The following is a 22456-nucleotide window of genomic DNA, read 5'->3' on the forward strand; positions in this document are numbered from 1 at the left end:
TTATGTGATGGTTGTCGGTTAGAGAAACTCCCACAGAAGTTATTGTATTTTTATATACATCAGTTTATTGTATTTTTATATACATTTCAGAGTTATGTTGTATCCTTGCATACACACAGATTTGACAGCATGTTTTAAAAAAGTTTGTTTCTTTATATTGCACTTGTTTTAAATTGCTTTATATTGAAATGAGTTCAGTCATATTTAGTTGAGTATTCAAAGTTGAGTATCTAGAGTTGAGTATCCAGAGTCGAATATCATATCTTTGAGTCGAATATCATATCCTTGAGTTGAGTATCTAATCTCGGAGTTGAGTATCTTATCCCTGAGTACTTCTGAGTTGAGTAAGTTTGAGTAGTTTTGAGTACCCTTGAGTATTCCTTGAGTTGAGTAAGTTTGAGAAGAGGTAAGTATGTTTCATTTCTATCAAGTTTCAAGCTTATGTTTATGTTTTAGAATTTCTCTTACATGCTCATACATTCCACGTACTGAGCCATTTGGCCTGCAGCTTCTCATGATGCAGACACAGGTATTTAGGATCATCAACAGGAGCTTCGTTGATACATCCGAGAGTTCGAGTTAGCTATGATGAACCTCCTTGCTTTCGGAGGATTTCATTTACCTTTCAGTTATATCAGTTGTTAGGATGTCGTGGGTCTTGTCCCGACTTCCATCTTTATCAGTTAGAGGCTTCATAGATAGTCAGTATAGTTGAGAAGTCTGTATCATTTATTTTATTAAATATTTTAAAGATTAAAGTTGCCTTTTTATGGCGAGTTGTATATATTTTATTATGGCTTAAGTCATCGACGGCCCCTTAAAGTTGTCCGCATATTTCACTTAGACACCTCAACTAGGGTTAATACCTATTGAACACTTTTGTCTATTCAAATCTTGTTCCTATTAGACATTTTTTAATAATAAGTGAAAAATGTAAAATGTATGTGATACACTCTCAATGATGTGGCAAAATAATTAATGAAAAGATGACATGTGGCAAGTGGGGCCCAAAAATTATGAAAGAATGATTTTTATATTAAAAAAAAAGTACTACAAATATATTTTCAATCTTTTTAATATACATAAAAACATTGTCTATAATAACACATTTTTACCCGGCCCCACACTACCCCCACCCCATTTCTTCTACCCTACGCCTTTCTTCTTCATCTTCTTTCCGGCAACATTTCTCTTCTTAATTCACTCTATATCTTCTCAAACTACTTGTAGACTCAACTTTTTTTAAAAATAACAACAGCTTTCCGTACCTAATACGTGAGAGAAAGATACAAAGTGAGACTCGTACAAGAGTGATGAAGAAGCGGAGTTTGTTAACGAAGTAATTATTTCAAATCGGGTGCAAAGAGAAATCAAGAGGACCCAAATTAATTTTATCGAATTCTTTAATTTTATTTTTTATAAGTTAAATGAGTTTATATTTTAATTTGATTGGTGATGTTTGTTTGGAGGTGCTGGAAATGGAGCTGGCGGCTAAATTTTTATACTTCAATGTCCAATTTTTTTTTTCTGGCAGAGCTAATTAGTTGATTTTCATTACTCCAATGTCCAAAAATCTTGTTTCTTCTTTCTTTAGTAAATCCAATTATTTGATCTTAAAAAAAAATACACTGTAAGTTTGATTCTGAAAACAGTGAAGAAGACGACTGAAATTAGGGGACGGGGAGGAAGGGGGTGGGGGATTTTCCTTTTTTGGATTAATTTTTTTAAAAATTATTTACAATGCCAACTGTAATTTTTTTTTTTAAAAAAAAATTAAAATATGATTTCAGATGTCTTCACGCGCCAAAAGAAGGTGAAAAACACTTTTTCTGCCATATCAGCATTTTATGTTTAATAGGTAATTTTTTGAATAATTTAGGTGTTCAATAGGTACTGGCCCTAGTTCAGGTGTCTAAATGAAATATGCGGATAACTTTAAGGGGCCATCGATGACTTAAGCCTTTTATTATACAAAGTTTTCTTTGGACTTAAAGTTTGTATTTAAGTTTTATGAACTTTTATTTCAGTTTTTAAGCTTTGTATGCTTGAATCAGTTTTCCGCTTGTAGTCAGCCAGGATGAGGGTTCGCTTGGGGACCAGTAATGGTCTTCGAGTATCGGCCACGTCCAAGGTGTAGGCTCGGGTCGTGACAATTATCTATGTATTTTGAAAATCCTCAATTACTCCTCTAATTAAGGAAATCAGTTCCAACCAATTAATTTGAATAAATAAATTTTGTATCTCAATTTTAAAATTTGGCAGATACTGCATGTATCTCTTGGATTCAGACTCATGTATCCTAAGCATAAAATATGGTACAGGAAGTAATATTTGAAACTATTGAGAATCTTAATAATTAAGTCCTAAACTAGTGGGATTTATGTGGTTTGCCCAATATACAAATACACATGTATAATATACAATTATCTAACCAATATATACATATACAATTCACCTTTCTCCCACTCTTTCCCCCCTCTTTCTCGCCTCTCTCCTCTCTCTCCCAGTCTCGCTCGCCTCTCTCCTCCATATAACATGTAGCTACGAATTGTAATTATCAAACTATAGCTATGAAGAGTAATTAGGCTATTTTTGAGTAGTTATATATGAAAGTTCCCCTTCTACAATGTACAACACGTCAAAGCAAAATTATAGTGTTATTCCAAAGATGCCCTTAGTCGGCAAGTTGACCGTCTCATGTATGCTTATTGCCACTTATATATAAGTAGTAGATGTATTGGCACGATTAACATCCACTTAAAAAATAATTTATTATAATTATTCAAACTACTACTATAATATATTAAAGTGCCATTATCATTTTCTTAGTCACAACACAAAGACCAAAGAGACAACATAAAATACCCCAATAATAAGGTCCATTTTATAGTTAATAGTACTAAATTCAAATGTAACAACTTTAATTAAGTTTGAGTTACCTTTGACATAATTTGAAGGCATAATTAAGTAGCAATTCAAGCATTCCATGTGCATGTTTTGATTTATTTTTACGCTTCTATTTGTCTTTGCATTTAAGCAAGTGGATAGTCTCCCTCCGTTCAATTTTATTTGTCCACTTCTAATAAGTAATATCACCTCTTGAGTATAATAATTTCAATATTTTGAAAAATGAATATAGTTACTAATAAGAGTAAATTACTTTCTTTATTCCATATTAAGTGAATTTGTAAGACAATACACACATATTAAGAAAAACATTCAAGGACATACGTTTACCTATAATTTTCACTATTGCCCTTTTTATGAAATCATAATTATAACTTTATAAGTAGACTTCAATAAAGGAATGGGAAAACATGAAAAAAAAATTCAAATATCATCTTGAACTTGAGAACTATTCAATTATTTTGAACAATGAAAAAAGCCTAAAAAGTTCAGTCAATATGGAATAGAGGAAAGAGAAACCAAGTGACAATTTATCTCTTGATTTCCAAACTGAACAGGTAAAAACGAACATCTATTTTTAATAGTGAACAAAAAAAAGTGAGGGAGGAGTACCAAACAAAGCACATGGTTTTCTGTGAATGACAATAAAATTAACTTTTGTATTCCAAGTGCCAAAGACAAACTTCCCAATTATAAATAATTTTGCATTGCCAGTGCAATACTTCTCTTATAACGAACCTATAGTGAGCTACACAAATCAAAGAATACATATTTTACAGCATAAAAATTCACAGGAGGAGAAATAAATAAGATGCTCAATACCAAAATATTTATTCCTATTCTAAGGAAACATAGAAAGAATCAACTTCTTGTGATGAACCTACTGATTCTTCTTCTGCGTTGTTGTGAACGAAGTGGCTTTTCTAGCCGGTTTTTTATCTAAACTCGAAGTTCTGATAATAAAGAGAAGTGTCTCGACAAGCATGGCAATGACCAATCCAAGAATGCCTCCAGCAGCGCTCTGAAGAAAGAGCAATGAGACTTCAATACAGAGTAGTGAACCAGCGGAAGTAGATACAGTAGACAAAAGCACAGGAGAAGAGGTCGGTTATATAGTTGCTGTTGCTCCACGTATAGAGGTTGTATCGAATAGAATCACGAGGAAATCAAATTAAAAACTTACCATTGCTGGACTGTGATTAAATAAGGCCCTGAATGCAAAATATCCCATCAGATAGCCAGTGAACATTGCTATACCAACATGTAAGCCTGCACCAAAGGACCAGAACTACTTAGAATTAAACTGCAAATCAAATTCTTATTTAATTCAAAAGGAACTTGTAAAGAAAGGAGCTACCTAACAGCGAACTTAACCTGAACAAACGGAAGAGGAACGAAAACGAAAAAAGCTGGTGAAGACCAGAGATATACAAGTTAGCGATAGTAGATCATTCCTAACTCTCTCACTCACATGGTCAAATCAGGACGCAGCAACTGTATCAACCTCACAGTTGATACTAGCAAATCAAGTGATGTATCTTCATACGGATGCAGCTTAATGAGTTTGATTTTATTGTTCAATTAACTCATGAAATATCAGTCAGTACTGGAACTTCTCCCAAGAATTGCTGCACTACTCTACAAAGAAGCAAGATGAGGAAACAAAAGAAAGCACTCGCTTCCACAACAAAAACGTACATGCGTACAAACAGAAAAACAGAAGCAATAGGCAAAAAGCAAAAATCCAAGTTCTAAAAAGAACTCATCAAATTTGTTAAAAGGACTTTTTCTCCAAAGCCACTATTCTGTCTAACATTCAGCTAAAGGAAAATAGGTCAAGTCCACAAGTACCCACAAGTACCCAGTTGTTAAGGAAGAATGTGAAATCAACAATTGCCGAATACATAAATTAGAATGAATGGAATTTGAGCTTCAGAAGAACCCTAATGAACAGGATAACATATTTTATTAGATAATTGGAACATTTTCAAACCTTGTCCAGCAATGATGACATGAATTTTCAAAGATGCATAGTTCAGGTTCTTTCACTGTTAATCCTTACCATGAGTTTTTTGATCGTTGAAGAACGAAGGCCCAATACCTAGCCATGGAGGAACACATGGAGAACAAAAGCACCACCGAAAGTAGCATGGTTGGTTGCAAATGAAGCATACTTAACACAGGATAACCTCCAGAAAAGAGGTATGCTAGTGAGGTGCCAGAACCTGTGTTGAATTAAGCCTGAACGTATAAGCCACCTGTTTTTGCATGCCCGGTAGTTTTAAAATCGTGGAAACTGTTTTTGAGTTTACCGGGCATTCATTGGACAATGCAAAAATGTAACATGGACTTTTTGAGAAGTTGGTACAGCAAAGGCATACGAGCAACAGAAATGATGGCGCACCATACCAGCTACAATCCAGGAGAGACTATTTGAAACTTGAAAGGAAAGGAAAGGAATGTTTAGGTTTGTTAACAATCAAGTCAAGTTGGTGTCCTGCATGTCCTTAGTTTCCATTCATAGGACCACCGTCATTTCATACTATTTGATGGTACCAAGTCAATTTTATTTTTTGACATTTCAACGACAATATTACTGAAATAACTGCTTCTTTAACAGTATACTGTAACTTTATCCAGATACTCTGCTCAGCTTTCCAGTTCCGATCACCACCTTAAAATTGGGAGTACACATTGGAAAGCAAGAAACCTAATGCAACTATATGTTGGAATGTCTTTAAAGTTTATTCTCTAAGTCATAATTACACAAAATAATGTAGACAATATCCTTAATGAATTTTTCACAAGTAATATTACCAAAAATCAGGAAAACATTACTACTTATTTCATAGCCCTTTTATAAAAAGGCTCTCATTCATCAATCTATTCAACACAAGTTATCTCTCTTCTTTTCTCTATTCACAAACATAAACTTCAAAAGTAAAAAAAGAAAAACATTCACAAGTTACCATACTCTATGCAGCAAGCATGTGATCATGCATTTTTCAATTTTTTAGGGTTGAGGAGGGCAGACAAAACTGCAACTGGAAGCCTGGGCACAGGCGTTGATTACAACCAAACTACGAAAAGACTTGCTATACATATAAAAGGGAAATGACAAAAAAGAGAGAAGAATGCATAAGTTCCTTTTAAATTTTAGATCAAACTTAGCAACTCGTTTGAAGAATAGAAAATGAAAAGAAACTATTCACATATTCTTGGTATTTGATGTATTCTCTTCTTGTTGAAACCCAAATTTTATCCCCAATTTCAAGATTTTCCATTCATACCTATCTCTATAAATTAGTAGTGGAAGTTTACCTCTCCACCGGTCCACCCAACATCTCTTTTTTTCCTAAAATAAGCCCTCTCCCTCCAACATCTCTATTGACAATTTAACACCTATTGATCCAATTATTCTGCCTCAAAATCTCAGGAGGTTATAGACAATGAACTAATCACCCCTATGTGCATTCCCATGTTAAGAAAGAAGCCTAATCCAATATTGGTTTTTACAGCAAAGAACTTGAAATGCCAAATTTTAAAGCATCAGTCGGTCAGGCATATGCCCCAAAAGAACAACATCAATCGGCTCATGAGCTAACATAGTAGGTTAATACATTTGCAACATCATGTGTTACCCATGCTATTTTACATGTCATCCGACCTTTAATTCATGAGATCAGTGTGGAAATCAGGAACACAGCAGGGGAATTGGAAAGCTTTGCTCAAAAAATAGAATATGAAGCTATTCCTCTTTTCTGTTCCCACTGTAAAAAACAAGGGCATGTCCAAATTAAATGTGGAATCCTCCACCCGGATTTACAGAATGAGAATAATGCAAATGAGCAGATTAAAGACGACAATAGACCAAATAAAGGAGGTAACCAACAACATGGCAACAACGCCAACATCCCAAAGCAATCAAGCCAACAAGGATCTGGAAACAAACAACTTAGAAATCAAGGAGAAGCAATAGGGAATAACAAAGCTCATGGGTCCAAAGTTGCTGAAATTTCTGCCAAGACCGATAAAGAAGGTTGGACACAAGTGGACAGGAGGAAAAACAAAGCGGAAAGCATAACTAGAGACACCAAGAATGGGGGTAACACAACAGACCAATCTGATACCACTGGTGGAAGCGGAAACAGGTTCGACCAACTACTGAACAACGAGGAGACACAAGATATGGATATCACCCGAGCCAATGATGAAAAAAATCAGAACACCCGGGAGCAGATTATCACTAAGCCTACAAGAGTTGACAAAGCTAAAACCACCAAGGAATTAGAGAAAACTCAAAATCAAACCAACTTATCAGTAAGAAGAACCAGAAGCAGGGCAAATACAAAGATAAATGATCCTGACCTCCAGCTAAAGGGTAATTTAGCTTCTATGGTGAATGTTAATGTCAAAAAGATTGAGACGCTGGAAAACAAGAAGAGTAAATTCAAAAATGGGATCAACATTCCAAATGATGTCACTCTTGCCGGGAAGTCACTCACATATTCAATGGAACAATAGTCAGAAGCAAAGTCCCTCCTGGTCAATGGACTGCTATTAGTCTGCCTAAAGGTAAGGAAGTACAGTTCCAGAAAAGAAAGCTACAATAGCTCTTGGGATAACTTATGTTACCCTTATGATGAAGGAGGAGTAAACTTCAGAAGGATCAATGACATATGTAATGCGTTTGAGGCAATATTAGAACTTCTAAATCTCTTTGGAGAGAATTCATGTGTGCTAAATATTTCTTTGACCAACATCCGATCAGTGTTCAATTAGCCAAAGGAAGTTCTCACTGTTGGAAAGCTCTTCAAGAAATCAAGCACAACACTGAAGAGTATATTCTGTGGAAACTAGGAAGAGGCGATGTATCATTTTGGTTTGATAATTGGTCCGACTTAGGACCTCTCTATCTGATCACCTCTAATGTAAATGGTCATACTCAAATCAAGCTCAATTCTCTTCTTAAGAATGGTACTTGGGAGTGGAATAGTCTTCAAACTCAACCCAATATGGAGCTAAAAAACATGATTATTTTTTTTTTATAAGATAAGTGGTATTAATAACAGCATCAAGAAGATGCAAGATTTACAAGATATGGCATTTGAGCTACAAAAAAAAAATCTCTGGCTAACTATACAAACTATCTAAGCCAGAACTAATGAGTTAGTAAAATCCTGAAGTTGTTCTGCATTTAACAGCAGTATACAAGTTGGACCAACTAAACAAATTTGCAATGCATCTACTCTTCAAAATGCCTAAAGCAGTTGACTCTCCATCAAAACATCTCTTGTTCTTCTCTAACCAAATACACCAAAAAATACAAGCAGGTATCATAATCCAGATCTTCTTGATGGCTTTGTCAACTTTCCATAGGCTCCAACTCTCATATGCATCCTTAACTGTGAGGGGTGTGGTCCAATTGATGCCAGAGAGACAAAAAAACATGCTCCATAATTCTGAGGCCACCTCACAATGAAGAAGAAGGTGTCTAGGGGTTTCAATTTCTTTTTTGCACATATAGCATCTGTTTGGGAACTGGATTTTTCTTTTCTTTATGTTGTCTTGGGTGAGACATGCCTCATATAGAGCTGTCCAGGTGAAAAAAACTACCTTAGGTGGTAGCTTGGTCCTCCAAATGAGTTTCCAGGGCCAGTTATCTATCACAGGGTTTCTAGAGCACAATTGTTGATACCCTTCCTTGACTGTATAAACTCCTTTCTGGTGTCCCCACTTGAGCTTATCAGCTGCCTGGAGATTAATGTGACAGTGTTGTAGTCTAGCAAAAAGGTCTACCAGATCACTCACTTCCCAATCGTGCATATTCCTTCTAAATCTCAGATCCCAATTAATCCCTTCTCTATTAGCAGCAATAACAGAATTGGGATCTTGAGCAATTGTAAACAGATCTGGGAAATTCTCCTGAAGAGTGTTATTTCCAAGTCATATGTCTGTCCAAAATTTTAGGAGTAAACCATTGCCCAATTCAAAGTAAGCGTTCTGATCAAATGTGTCCCACAACATCCTAATACTCTTCCATAGTCCCACTCCGCAAGGAAGTGTAGTAATATTTGTGCACCATTGATTCAGCCTTCCATGCTTAGCTATGATGACCTCTTTCCAGAGCCCTGCGTCTTCCAAGTTGTATCTCCAAAGCCACTTCATCATCATACTTTTGTTGTGGACTGCAAGGTTCTTATTAGCCTAGGAATTGTTCTTGACAACAATAAAGATGATAAGGCCATTTGGACCCAGACTACTACCGGGCTATTCAGCATTTGTTTGGCTTGGAGCAACATCAGAAAAAAATAAATAAATCAGAACATCTCAAATAATGTTTGGAGCAGCAACATTCCTTTTAAAATGTCTTTTCTCACTTGGAGAGCGATTAATGATAAATTATCTACTAATGATAAAGTGGCAAGATTAGGCATCAATATTCCTCGAGGATGCCACTGTTGTGATGATGTTAACAGAATCAATATAATTGAGACGGTAGATCATCTTTTTTGTCAAGGCGATCATGCCAAGAGAGTGTGGAATAATTTTGCGGGTCCTCTGGGAATCAGTTATAGGAACATCTCTCTGAAGATGCTTTTGATAAATTGGTGGAATTTGAGGACTCGCAACCCCATAGCTGCTTTCATCGCTAAAACTCTACCCTCCATTATTTGTTGGGAATTGTGGAGACAAAGATGTAGTAGCAAGTTTGAGGATGAAAAACCTTCACTCTATAGAACAAAAACTAATGACATTTTTACTATCTTGCAGGTTACAAGGTTCCTTTAGCAAGGCCAGAATTGGAGCAACATGGGATAGCATATGCCAAATATTTGAAGCTGAAATCCAACAAAGGACATTTATCATGGTTAGGTGGCTCAAACCACCTACACTGATAGTAAAACTCAATAGTAATGGGAGTTGCCTTCAAGAAAATTGTGGAGGCGGCGGAATAATTTGAGATAATCAAGGCTTTCTGATTTTTGCCTATTCGATCAAGGCACAAGCAACATGGCAGAAACAACCGCAATGCTATTTGGGCTCAACTGGTGTAAGAACAGAGGCTACGACATGGTATGGGGAGAGACAGACTCCATGTTGTTGACTAAATGGATAAAAAAAAGAATAGAGACCTCCTTGGGCACTTGAGAACCAGATTCAGGAGATTCAGAAGTTAGTTGATTACCATGGTTTTAATATCAGTCACTGTTTTAGGGAGGCTAACAAACCTGCTGATAAACTAGCAGCCCTCGGTCATGGTTTGGTGGGAGTACATGTCTTCAACTCCTTCTCGGAACTTCCTAGACATGTTAAGGGTCTAGTTAATAAGGACAGATGGGACTTTCCTACCTTCAGATCCAAAACTTTTAAACCAGCAACTATTGTATATGACCCCTCTTGACCTCTGCATTTCTACTAGAGCTACAGTTAATTTAGGAAACAAACTGCTTTGTCACTACTCTATGCTCATGTAATCAGTTTGGTATGCCAAACTCAAACTTGTAATTTTTGCTCATCAATGATCAAAGGAGGCAGTTTAATTTTTTTTTTTTTAAAAAAAAAAACATCACGTCTGTTCAAAGTTTAATCATCGATAGCATGGTTCATCTATCAAACAAACTTTTTAACCATTACTTTAATATTTTCCTCAGCAATCACAAATACAATATGTAAAGTCAAATTAAAATATTAACCTCCGTGTCCACGTCAAACACCATAAGGAAGTAACAACTTATTCTTTATATACAACGAAAAATCTCACAGAAACAAGGCTCAGCTCATGTTACCGAAGAGTTGTATAAATATGCAGAGGCAAGAAACACTTGGAACCCTAATCAGATCTCCTAAATGATATTCCCTGGAACTGCACATGACAAAGAACAAGAGAACAAGATGACCTCACTAATCAAAAATTAATCTCTCATATGTCTGGTAAAGCTAGACTTTTGAAGATATTGAAGCTTTGCATGGCAGATAGTGATATAGGATCCTCTAATTTTCAGCAAAACATCACTAATTTCTGTATGATTTTTGCCTCCAAGAATGAACTGCTTAATGGCTAAAAGTTAACAAAAAAGTCTAGAGAAACTTAGCGGCTAAAACAAGGCTGGCATGCGAACAACAAGTCTGATTATGAATCGTGCCTAGATACCAAAATTATCTCCAACTCTATCTTTTTTGGCAACACCCTGTCAAATGTATAAAGACGTTTTGCCTATAATCTATCATATGAGGCTTGCAAAACCTTCAGAAGAGCATTTTTTGTCCAAAAAAAAATAATCTTCAGAAGAACATTTACAAGCAATAATTCCCAATCTCTTTGAATCCCAATAGATACAACAACAACATACCCAGTGTAGTCCCACAAGTGGAGTCTGGGGAGGGTAGGATGTATGCAGACCTTACACCCCTACTTTTGTGGGATAGAGAGGCTGTTTCCGATGAATCCCAACAGACACGCTTATTCAAACTTACTTTGTTACTTCTACCATCAGGTTATTTATTAAGCAAATCGAAGAGTAGCCTAGCAAGAAATCTCTTGGAAGGTTGATCCACATCTTTTCCAACCAAAACAGCCCTCTTATAATGGAACACAAGAAATTTGATTAGCCCTATACCTTTGAAATACATGTTCTAAATGCTCATATAGGAAGCAATGTTATCAAAGGCGGGAAAAAAAAGGAGCACTGAGGTCTGTTGGGATTTAAGTGCAAAGTGCAAAGTGCAAAGAAAAATGATGGTTTGATGAAGAAAGGTGCAAATTTAAATATAAATGCAATCAAAGAACAATAACTGCAAACACAAAAACAATTATACAAAAAGATATGGAACTGTATAATTAAGTGAAATAGTTATTGTTTAGTGATGCTAGCTTCAAGAAAGATCCATGCATGATCAAACGCATCCCTCGGCACCTATCTGAACTAAAGAGCAGTGCAAGAGAGAAATGTAATCAGCCTGCTTTCCATCTAGTTTCAGGGCTTAACCACGCCATCACACAAGCCTTTGACAGCAAAAAACTGAAGTCAACTCCTGAGTCTGAAACCTAGAGAGTTGTTCCAGAAAATTTTTTCTTTGTTGTCCAATAAAGGGGGATGTTTACATATGTGTGTGTAGACATAAGTGAGTCTTAACCAACTTCACCTCATCAGATTCTGAAGATGATGAAGTGTATCAGAAATCACTCCTTTTCAACTGAAGCTTTTGACAACCTTACCAAGTTCAAAAAAAAAAAAATGAAGCTTTTGACTAACCCATGCTAATGCTCTTGCCATCATATTATGATTTATATCCCACAGTTAAAACTACTCTAACTCCCACTTTAAACTGTCCTAATTTGAACCTTTGTTAAATCAAAATTGTGTTCACTTTCTTAGAAACACACACACACACACACACACATATATATATATATGTTTGTGTGTGTGTGTCTTAGGCCGAGGGTCAATTGGAAACAACCTCTCTACCTATCAAGTTCCCACCTGATCCTGCAAGTCTATAGTCTATACAACTTGCTTGATGGCAATCATTGGTCGCTTGCTTTATTGGAAGGATGGATGAAATTATACATTTCCTGTTCTCACTATGACTTACTATTACTACGTAAATAGTTTCTTTTGGCATTCGTCTTTCTCGCTCATTACTTAGCTTAGGAGTGGGGGAAACTGAACATCATTCAAGGGGTAAGGTTGCTTACAGCCTTACACACTACCCTTCCCAGACACCACTTATAGGACTACATTTGGTATGTTGTTGCTGTTGTATATATTACTGGAATAAGAAAGTTCAATTTTTTCCAAAAAATTAGCTTTTTGAACTCACTTCTATTTAAATAAAATTTCAATTCTCACCTCAATAGCTGATTCCAATCAGAGTAATCAATATCAATCAACTATGGCCTTAATTCATACTAATTGGGGTTATGAATCCTATGTCATCAGTCTGTTCTATTCAGACTGATTTCATTCCAATACTATGTCAATAAAATTGGAACTAGGAAATACAACTTCAATAATGCCAATAGATCATTATAATATGCAAAAGAGAGACTCACCAAAGCCCATTTGATCTTTATAAGAGGAAAAAGGTTCATCCACAGGTTTCCTAGGAGTAATATCCTTCACCAATTCATCATACGCCTTCCTCTCCGACGCTTCTTCTAGTTTCCTCAACCGAGCTTTGAGTTCCTCACTTTTTTCTCTAGGTTTTGGACTGCAGAAGACGAAATTGGATCCGGATAACAAGCCCATCAGATCAGGTCGTGTTACAGGGTTAGACCCGATCCAAACCGACCTCAGATGTTTGTATGGTACCGTGGGATGATCGGAAAGGGAAGACGCGAGTTCTCTCAGGTCATCGGAGAGTTCAACTCCCGCGGAAGCTCCGGCGAGAAACAAACGTATGGTCTCGGTGGTTGAAATAATAAGGCCAGCGTTTATGCCATCGACAACGGTGGTTTTCGTGGTGGCGCGGGTACTGGAGGGGTGGCTAGAGGCACCATTGTTTTCTGCTGAAGCCATTTTAATTTGAGATTCAGAAGTGAGAATCGCACCACCAGATATGCATTAAAGTCCTTATGTCCAGCTAGGAGATCAGTAGGAAGTAATTTGGGAGCAATTTCCGTCCTGCTTCACATCAAATGGGGAGTATTAAGGAACAATTCAGCTGCAACAAAAGGAAAAGGGGAAGAGAAATACTTACAGATCTACAAATTTGGAGCACTAGGTTTTGACTCTCTTACGAGATTCCCCACCAGAAGGTACACCTACAAAGAAGAAGACATTTTCAGATGCAAGGAAGAAAGCTTGATTTATTATACGCTTTCTGTTCACATGATTCTTGCATTGCATGACATCCCGTCTATATAACATGTTTCGGGCCAAAAATATTTCTTTTTAGATTATGATTTTATTATCGTGGTATTGCGTGCAAAAAGCTTGGTATTTCCATTACGCAAGGTTGCCAACTGAGGTTTATTCAAAACATCATTTTCAATTTGCTCTATTTCATATCATCACATGTCAATATGTGCTTATTGTTTTTATCATTCAGTTCTTCTTGAAGATCACAAATGTAAAATAAGTATTTTCAGTAGATGACATATCACTAAACCTGTTATGAAGCTATTTGGCATTATTGGATGATAGCTTGATTTTTTTTTCTAGCCAAGAAAATGAGATATTGGATCATCTTCAATGAGTGTTGGAAACATAATCTCAACAATGGGAGTGGATATTTTATTGCAGAAGTTGAAAAGATGCGGTATGTCATATAATGTTTTTGACAGTCTAACCAATTTTCCTCATGAATATGTGGCTTAAGGCTACTCCATCCATTACTGCCACTACTTCTCTAGATATCCAATTGTTTGAAATCAAAATGTACAGGGAGAGTAGCCACAATGTTTTCAGACTAACATGTATTCTTATGTATGGACTAGGAGCATGGCATGACTGGTTTTAACAACTGAAGAGTATTTAAAAGATACCTGTCTGCAGTAAAGTTGTTTGTGGAAGGAATGGGAGAAATTAGTTGTATTATTGCACTTTGAAGTTCATGTGTTTTAAGTCTATCAGATTTGATATTTATAAAAGATATATGTGGTTGTAAAGCAGGATAATTGATGCAATGATCTGTTAACTTTTACACTATATACTCTTATTCACTACTAAAAAATCAGTGAAGACCGACCTACAAATACCGACTTCCGGAGGTCGGTATTCCCTGAAATACCAACTTCCCAGCTTAGGTCGGAATGAGCTTGGTCGCTATTCGATACCGACCGCTCGAGGTCGGTATTTACTGACCTCTCGAGGTCAGTTTTAATTTTAAGTCAGAAAATTCATTATTTTAGTTTTGACTTAATTCCAACAACTAAATCCATCAACTAAACCACATTATTTATTTTAACTTATTTAAACAACTTAACAACATTTTAACTTTAACTAGTTTAGTTTTGATTTAATTCTAACAACTAAATCCACCAACTAAACAACTCAAAATTAAATTTAAAGTTAAGTGTCAACCCTAGATGAACACAAATCGATCTTGCAAGAAAATCAATTTTGTCATCAATAGGATCGACTAGTGTTGGTACTTATGCTTAACAAATATATTATTTCTAAATTTAAACTTAAGTGTCAACACTAGATGAACACTAATCGATCTTGTAAGAAAATCAATTTTGTCATCAATAGGATCAACTAGTGTTGGTACTTATGCTTAATATCAACACTAGATGGACACAAATCGATCAAAAATAAATTTTGTCATCAATAGGATCAACTAGTGTTGGTACTTGTGCTAAACAAACACTCAATGGACACAAACAAATTATTACAAAATTAAAGCTAAGTATCAATACTAGATGGACACAAACACATTATAGAAAACAATTGTACTTGAACTTTAGAAATTTAGAAGCACCAAACCTTATCTCCTACTTTGATGAAAGAAGCAGAGTCTTGTATCAACTTTTTTAGATGTTGAGCTTCCTCAGTTGCCTAGCACGAGAAGAAACAAATGCTAATCGGCTCATTGAAAGTAGTATGAGAATTGAGAACAAATGTTGAAAAACATAGCCAAAAAGAAAGAAAAAAAAAAAGACTAGCTCATGTTTTGAACAGGAAATAAGAACAGTGTTTCATGCTTACAGAACTGCAACAGAAAATATCACTCCAGCCAAGAAACAATGCCCTAAACATGGCTACAATCGTTTTTTTCTTTCCCATTGGTTACTGGACAAACAATCTAATGATGAGAAATCCAATTTGGTCCCAACTGACTATTATTACTACAAGGCCTTTTACATGTAAGACAAACCTCATTAAGGCAGTATTTGTTATAACAAATCAACTGCATCTGTGTTTATCAGACTTATGTCATTTCTACCTCAACCAAAGTTTATGTTAGTAAGGTAAATTTTGAGAAGATTGATGCTAAGCAAGCTGAGAAGAACTATTTGTCCAAAGGCCTTTAAGGGTGTCACTGATTTGCAGGATTATTTGGCTACAAAGTTCTCACTAAAGTCAAGCATGAAACCACATGAGCTAGTCCTTTAGGTGAAGAAGTACAAAAACACAGTTGTTTGATTCTCAAAATAGAACATACAAAAAACAGTCCAATGCGAGGACAAAACAGCAGCAATGAGCTAGTTCGAACTGGGTTCTAAAAATTCTAAAAATTCACCTTGAGTAAGAAGGTCGGGGATGGTGGCGCGAACTTTTGCTGCTGCTGATCGAGGCGGCGCCGTTCGGGATGGTGGCGCGACCTCCTGCTGCTGCTGCTGAGGCAGCGCCGGTCGGGGGTGGTGGCGTGGGGTGGCGACGGTCAGGGATGGTGGCGTGGCGCCGGTCGGGGATGGGTGGGGATGGGCGCCGATGGGGTTGGGTCGGGGGTGGGTCGGGCCGTCGGGGTGAGAGAGGAGTGAGAGTTGACTTAGGGTTTTGATATTATCATTTTTTTTAACAGAAGTGTTTAATTTATCGACCACGGAATGTCGGTATCTTTTAAAATAATTAAAAATATTTAATAAATATCAACATCGTGAAGTTGATATTATTTAAATAAAATAATAATTTAAATATACCTACCTTAAGGGCGGTATTTATTAATTTATTTTAATATAAACTCACCTCTTGAGGTCGATTTTATTAATTAAAATTCCATATATAAATTTAATTTAACTACACATCAACAGAAGTTTAATTTAATAAATTTAATTTTATAAATTTAAATTATATACCTCCTAATTATGTAAATTTAATTTTATCGATCAACAAAAGTTTATCAATATCAAATTTAATATATAAATCTCCTTGAATTGATCATCGGTATTTCTTTAATTGATAATGTATTTCATATCTGAACCACTAATTTATAAGGCTTGATTTGTTAAACTACTCGAGGAGTATATAATTAATCAACGTATTTCATACTCCGATGAATTATCCTTTACATGTCATCATTGCCTACGATATGATCACAACACTTGACATTCATTCAAGATCGAACGTATATAATAATCTTGATAGAACTTGCTTTATACAGTAATTTACAATGTTCTATTGTCTATTTCATAAAACAAGATAAGATCACATTGAAGGTTATACGTACAAATAATTAAACAATTAATTATATAAATATAAAATTTATAATTAATTGTTATCATGACATTTCCACGAGTATTATCTCGTATTTCATACTCGAATGGATTATATGTTAGCTCTTCACCTCTACATCATTACATGAAATATTAAGTTCATGATTTGACGACGAATTGATAGAATTTGTACATTACTCCAGAAACATAAGTATAATTATCTCCTAATTCATATCAACGTAGTTTCATACTCTAAATATGAATTATTGATGTTTATTTATTTATTCCACAAATTCTATCTTTTTATTTATAAAATTGTTACACTTTTTGAAACAATTAATTGTAGGTGTAAAATGAAAATTTAATATTATGCACAATAACAAAATTATGATTAATAGGAATATCTTTAACAAATCGACCACCGGATGTCGCTTTTATTGAAAGTAATTATATTAAATAAAAAATATCGACCACATGAGGTTGGTATTTTATATTAATTTATTTTTTAACTTATATAAAAGCGTCATCCGGAGGACGATTTATTTAAAGTTAATTGAAAATATTAATTTATTAATTTTCTAAAGTCACTATATAAATATTTTATTGAAAATTAATTTACTTACATACTATTTAATTTTACCGACTTTCGGAAGTTGGTATTTTATTTTTTTTTGTTTTTTATTTTACATAAAATCGTCCTCCGAAAGAAGATTTAAATAAAATTAATTCAAAAATTTTCTCAAATTTATTTTTTATATTTAATTGAGAAAAATAAAATATTGTTATTTATTTATTTATTTAATATCGACATCAAGAGGTCAATTTGTATTGTAATTCATTTTTTTCGAGAAAAATTCAAACCTCCAGAGGTCGGTATTTGATTTTTCCGCTTTATTTTGCATAACAATCAACCCCTTGTAGTCGATTTTCTAAAGTTTTTTTTTTTTATTCTTTTTAAAAATATCGACCTCCGGAGATCGAAAATTACCACCTTCCATTTGAGGTCGGTAATTTTTAGGTCGATATTCACTTTTTTTTTTAGTAGTGATTATGTCGTTTACCTACATCAATCATTTCACATGCACATTTTTTTTGTTTTCCACAAATCTGTACCATTAGACAATGTCTTGTGGCGTTTTATTAAGTACAAGCAAGGGGAGTTAGGCCTCTCCTTATAAAATCCTAATGAAGTATCAAACTTCTACTAATTAACAAGCATGAAGAATATAAAAACTAGAGAGAATTAGATGTCTTATGATGTAACATCTCGCTAATTGAAAGAACTAGAAAGAGTTAGAATTGGAAATAGTCATTTTAGGAAAGAATGAAAAAAATTATAGAAATTTGTTAAGTTACGTTAAGTTTGGGTTTTTGGTCAACTTTGAACGACCATAACTCCTAGCTCAGAATGAGTTAGGTGTGTTCCAGATACCGTAGGAAAGATCTTGGAATTTTCTTTCCAACGCCGTCGAGTTTGCACGATTCCGAGTTCGTATGAGTGAGATATGCTCATTGGAAGTTGGGATGTTTAAATAAGGAAAATGTAATCCGGATTTTTGAAGGGTAGTTTGGTCTTTTCCTTACCAAATTTCTTTGTTTCGTTTTTAGGAGTTTAATTGGGGTCTAAACTGAACTTGGTCAGTTTACGCTTTTGAAAACTAAGTTAAGGTTTTGAGAAAAGAGAAAAGAATAGGAGAAAAGAGGAGAAAGTGTTAGAATCATCAAGTTCTTCAAGAATCGCTTGTAGATTTCGCCAAGGGGTGATCCCTACGAGGTATGTGAGACTGTTATAACGTTGGGTTCGTTCACCCACGTGCCAAGCTTGTTTATTTCAGCGTGAATTCGTCCAAAAAGGGAAAGTTTGATGTTCTTGAATTTGTTTTCGTTATTGAATCGGGCTGAATTGAGGAGTTCTTGAGATTATCGAGTCGAATTTTAGAGTTGTTTTGAGTTAGATTCTTAGGTACATTTATTGGGTATCTGAATCTAAAGAGAATTTGGGAAAAAGAACCGAGTTTAGGCGAATTGGGGTTGGAAAATGAAGAAGGAAAAAGTCGGGTAAATCTGGTTTTCCAGTCCTCGTCGCGGGCCTACCCCTAGTTTCGCAGAATTTTTCTTCGCATTGCGGAGCGGTCACGGACCGTTCTGCCTCAAAAATTATTTTGCGACTAAATATTTAGATACATCTCCACGTCGCGGACTAGTTCTCAGACAGTGATTTCTTGATCTTTTCTCATGTTTAACTATCTAAAACCACTCCTAAACATCATGAGATCCTTCCTATCACAAATCACAATCCTTGAATCCATAATTCAACTCAAGAAAAGTTAAGAATCAAGTCAAGAGGTTAAGAGTTAAGTCAAGAGAAGTTCATAAAGTACTTCAAAAGTCTTTCACAAACGTTTTAACTTTGTTTTAAGGCTTAAGCTTTGAGTTGAGGAAAGAGTAAGAGTAAATTTTATTTCTTCAAAGATTATACGAGAACTAAGTATTTCCAAGAGTTAAAAATGTTTTCACATTTGAGCAAAAACGGAAACACATTTCCAAAAGAGTTTTTAAGCTAAGTTTTGAGTAATTATCTCAAACCAAAGAAATAAGTTTTGTTTTAAAAACATATGAGCTAAGTATATTTTGGGAGTAGTATTGAGCACCGATATGTGAATGCGAGTTCATAATAACTCCAGTCTCCATAAACCATGTAGTCATCATGGGTAGTAAATGATCATACTTTTTAGATGATTCTTTAAGTGCTTTTTAGCATAGACTAGTGGATCCACTTAGTTAAGACGTTCTATATGACGGCAAGTATAGGACAGTTATGGCAGCGTGGGCAAGACGGTGTATCACCACTTAGGCTCATAGTGATGGTTGTCAGTTAGAGAAACTTCCACAGTATTATATTACTTTATTATATAAGTAAGTTGAGTTGTTGTCGCATTTCTTTAACAAATTTAGTTGTTTTCTATTGTTTTTAAAGCTTTACATATTGCATGTGTATTGTTGCTTTATATTGAGTTAAGTTATTCATGAGTTGAGTAAAGTCAAGGTAAGTATTCTTTTCAGATTCTTGTCAAGCTTACGTTATGTTTTAGTATTCCTCTCGCATACTCGTACATTCAATGTACTGCCATTTGACCTGCATCATTTTATGATGCAGACACTGGTAATCTGGATCAACATCCAGTGCCTCGTTGATCCAATTGAGCACTTAGAGTCAATTGGTGAGCCTTCTTGCTTTTCGGAGGACTTTTTTTACTTTGCTTTCTAGTATTTCAGTTGTTAGGATGATCGGGGGTCTTGTCCCGACATCCCTTCTTGTTTTAGGCGCTTCATAGACAGTTAGTAGTTTAGTTTTCTTTGCATTATTGTTTCATATGTTAAGACTTGAGTTGTCATTTTGTCTAAGTTGAATGTTTGACCTATAAACGTTCTAAGTTATTTTATTAAACAGTTGAGTAGAAGTGCATTTGATCATTGTAATAATGATTAGAGTCTTTCGCTGAGTAAGTAAGTCAGGCCAAGAATTCGCTTGGGCCAACAATGGTTCTCGAGTGCCAGTCACGTCCGGGATGTAGGCTCAGAGCGTGACATATGATCACCACAAAGTTTGTAATATGCTCATTTATATTATAAATGAGGATGCTTAAATAATGTAAAAATATGAAAGACAAGAAGAAAGTTGAATTTTCAAATTCAAACTTCCTTTCACATACTGTTGTTCTATTCTTCTTTTCATCATCACCGAATTACCATGCAGAGTATAAACCACTTGAAAATATTACATGTTGGGCCTGTGCTAAGCACGGGCCATATCTATCTAGCTATATATAAATGTATCAAACCTACCAACTTATACTATGAAAGTTTGAGTGAGATGTTAGTTGAAGTTGTTAAAATAAAAATAACAGAGAAATTAAAAGTTTTGAGGCTGAAAGATCACTATCTTTCAAGAGTTATTGTATGTATATTTTTTTAGGGATACAAACAATTTTCTATCATGATACAACAAAGCTAAAAACATATATGCAATTGAATTCGCTACTTCTCGGAATGCTTCGTATTTATAGAACTTAAGAGATGACTTTTCATAATAATCATGTTCTTTAATGAACATAGATGACTTTTCATAATAGTCATGTTATTTCATTTACAAATGACTTTTCATGAAAGAGACTCATTTTCTAAATAATCACAGTTTTTAGTTGCTCCCTTTTTGAAAAGAAAAACTTATGTTGCTCCTTATTCGAACATACAAAATTTTTTGTTTCATTTAAAATTTAAATTTTAAATTTTAAATAAACAATTTATTCAAAATAAATTACAAAAAATAAATCTTTAAATTTAATTAAATAACCAATCCGGCCCGCACCTCAAGTCCAAGTCATTTAGATATATATTATTAAATATACGAAAAAGGGTCAAAATTGCCCCTGAACTATGAGATATAGACCACTTATACCCTCCGTTACATTTTAGGATAAAAAATGTCCCTACCGTTATCCTAAGAGACCACAATTACCCTTAAGACTTAACAGAAGTGATTTGGTAAACCACATGACACTAATTCCGCCACATAGGCTTGCCAACTAGGATATCCACTAAAATTTTTGACCGAATTAATAATTCAACCCTAACCTATTTTTGCTAAACCTAGCCCACTCAAATTATGAGGGAAATTGTCACGACTCGGGATCACCCCCTAGTCGTAACTGGCATACTCGACCTCGAAGAGGTCTAATACAAGCCTCTTAGCATTCTTCATCGCATAGACACTAAAACCATAAGGAATTAAAAACTTTCTTTACCAAGAAAACATTTCATTAAAAAAAAACAATAGCAAGCGGAAGACTTTCTAGACTTTATACATGATGTCTCAAAACCATCTAATACTTTAGAGTACAAATTTCGGGACTAATCCCGTACACAACTTAAACAATACTAAAAGACATAAAAGAACGTATTGGGTATTGTCCTCGAATCTATGAGGACTCACCAAGTCTTCATCTTCAACACTTAGAAACCTATCAAAGCCATGACATGTCATCTTCTCCAAATCCCTACACTTTAGTTCAAAAAAGGGAAAGAAAGGGGTTAGCACAATTAAGTACTAAGTATGGAGACCATGCAAAAACATGTCAAAAAGGACATTTTCAAAGAATAAATGCTTTCATATCAATTTGATAAAACCTTTCCTTTACAAGTATAAGAGACATAATACAAGTCAACATTAACATATAAGACCATAGCCCACCATACATATAATCAACATATGTCCATATACAACTCATGCTTAACTTTAAAAGAACACATGTCATTTCATTACCATAGGACCTCTACCTAATATAATCTTAAGACACACTTGAGTAAGACAAGAAGTGACCGCCCATACAACCTCTTCAAGCACACTTAAGTGTTCCTCAAGATTACCTTAGATAAGGACATTTC

At 34.9% G+C, this 22456-nt stretch overlaps 2 protein-coding genes across 4 annotated transcripts in view; both read right to left on the minus strand.

The window, feature by feature from the left end:
- LOC125878391 (uncharacterized) overlaps nucleotides 1–22456 on the minus strand; it is a 67398-nt gene that overhangs the window by 15226 nt on the left and 29716 nt on the right. The window lies entirely within an intron of this gene.
- On the minus strand, nucleotides 3574–16279 carry LOC125878398 (uncharacterized). Of its 3 annotated transcripts, XM_049559643.1 has the most exons (6): nucleotides 16099–16211; nucleotides 15342–15413; nucleotides 13612–13675; nucleotides 12965–13535; nucleotides 4091–4176; nucleotides 3574–3928 (listed from the first exon to the last, which is right to left on the minus strand). In XM_049559643.1, exons 4-6 carry the CDS (start codon nucleotides 13428–13430, stop codon nucleotides 3788–3790), a joined length of 693 nt encoding a protein of 230 aa, XP_049415600.1. In that variant the 5' UTR covers nucleotides 13431–13535; nucleotides 13612–13675; nucleotides 15342–15413; nucleotides 16099–16211; the 3' UTR covers nucleotides 3574–3787. The 3 variants fall into 3 exon arrangements, with proteins under 3 accessions (XP_049415600.1, XP_049415602.1, XP_049415603.1); XM_049559645.1 differs by lacking the exon at nucleotides 15342–15413 and having other exon boundaries at nucleotides 16099–16279; XM_049559646.1 differs by lacking the exon at nucleotides 15342–15413 and having other exon boundaries at nucleotides 12965–13538; nucleotides 16099–16225.

Source organism: Solanum stenotomum, chromosome 10, assembly GCF_019186545.1.
Source record: "Solanum stenotomum isolate F172 chromosome 10, ASM1918654v1, whole genome shotgun sequence".
Lineage (NCBI taxonomy): Eukaryota > Viridiplantae > Streptophyta > Magnoliopsida > Solanales > Solanaceae > Solanum > Solanum stenotomum.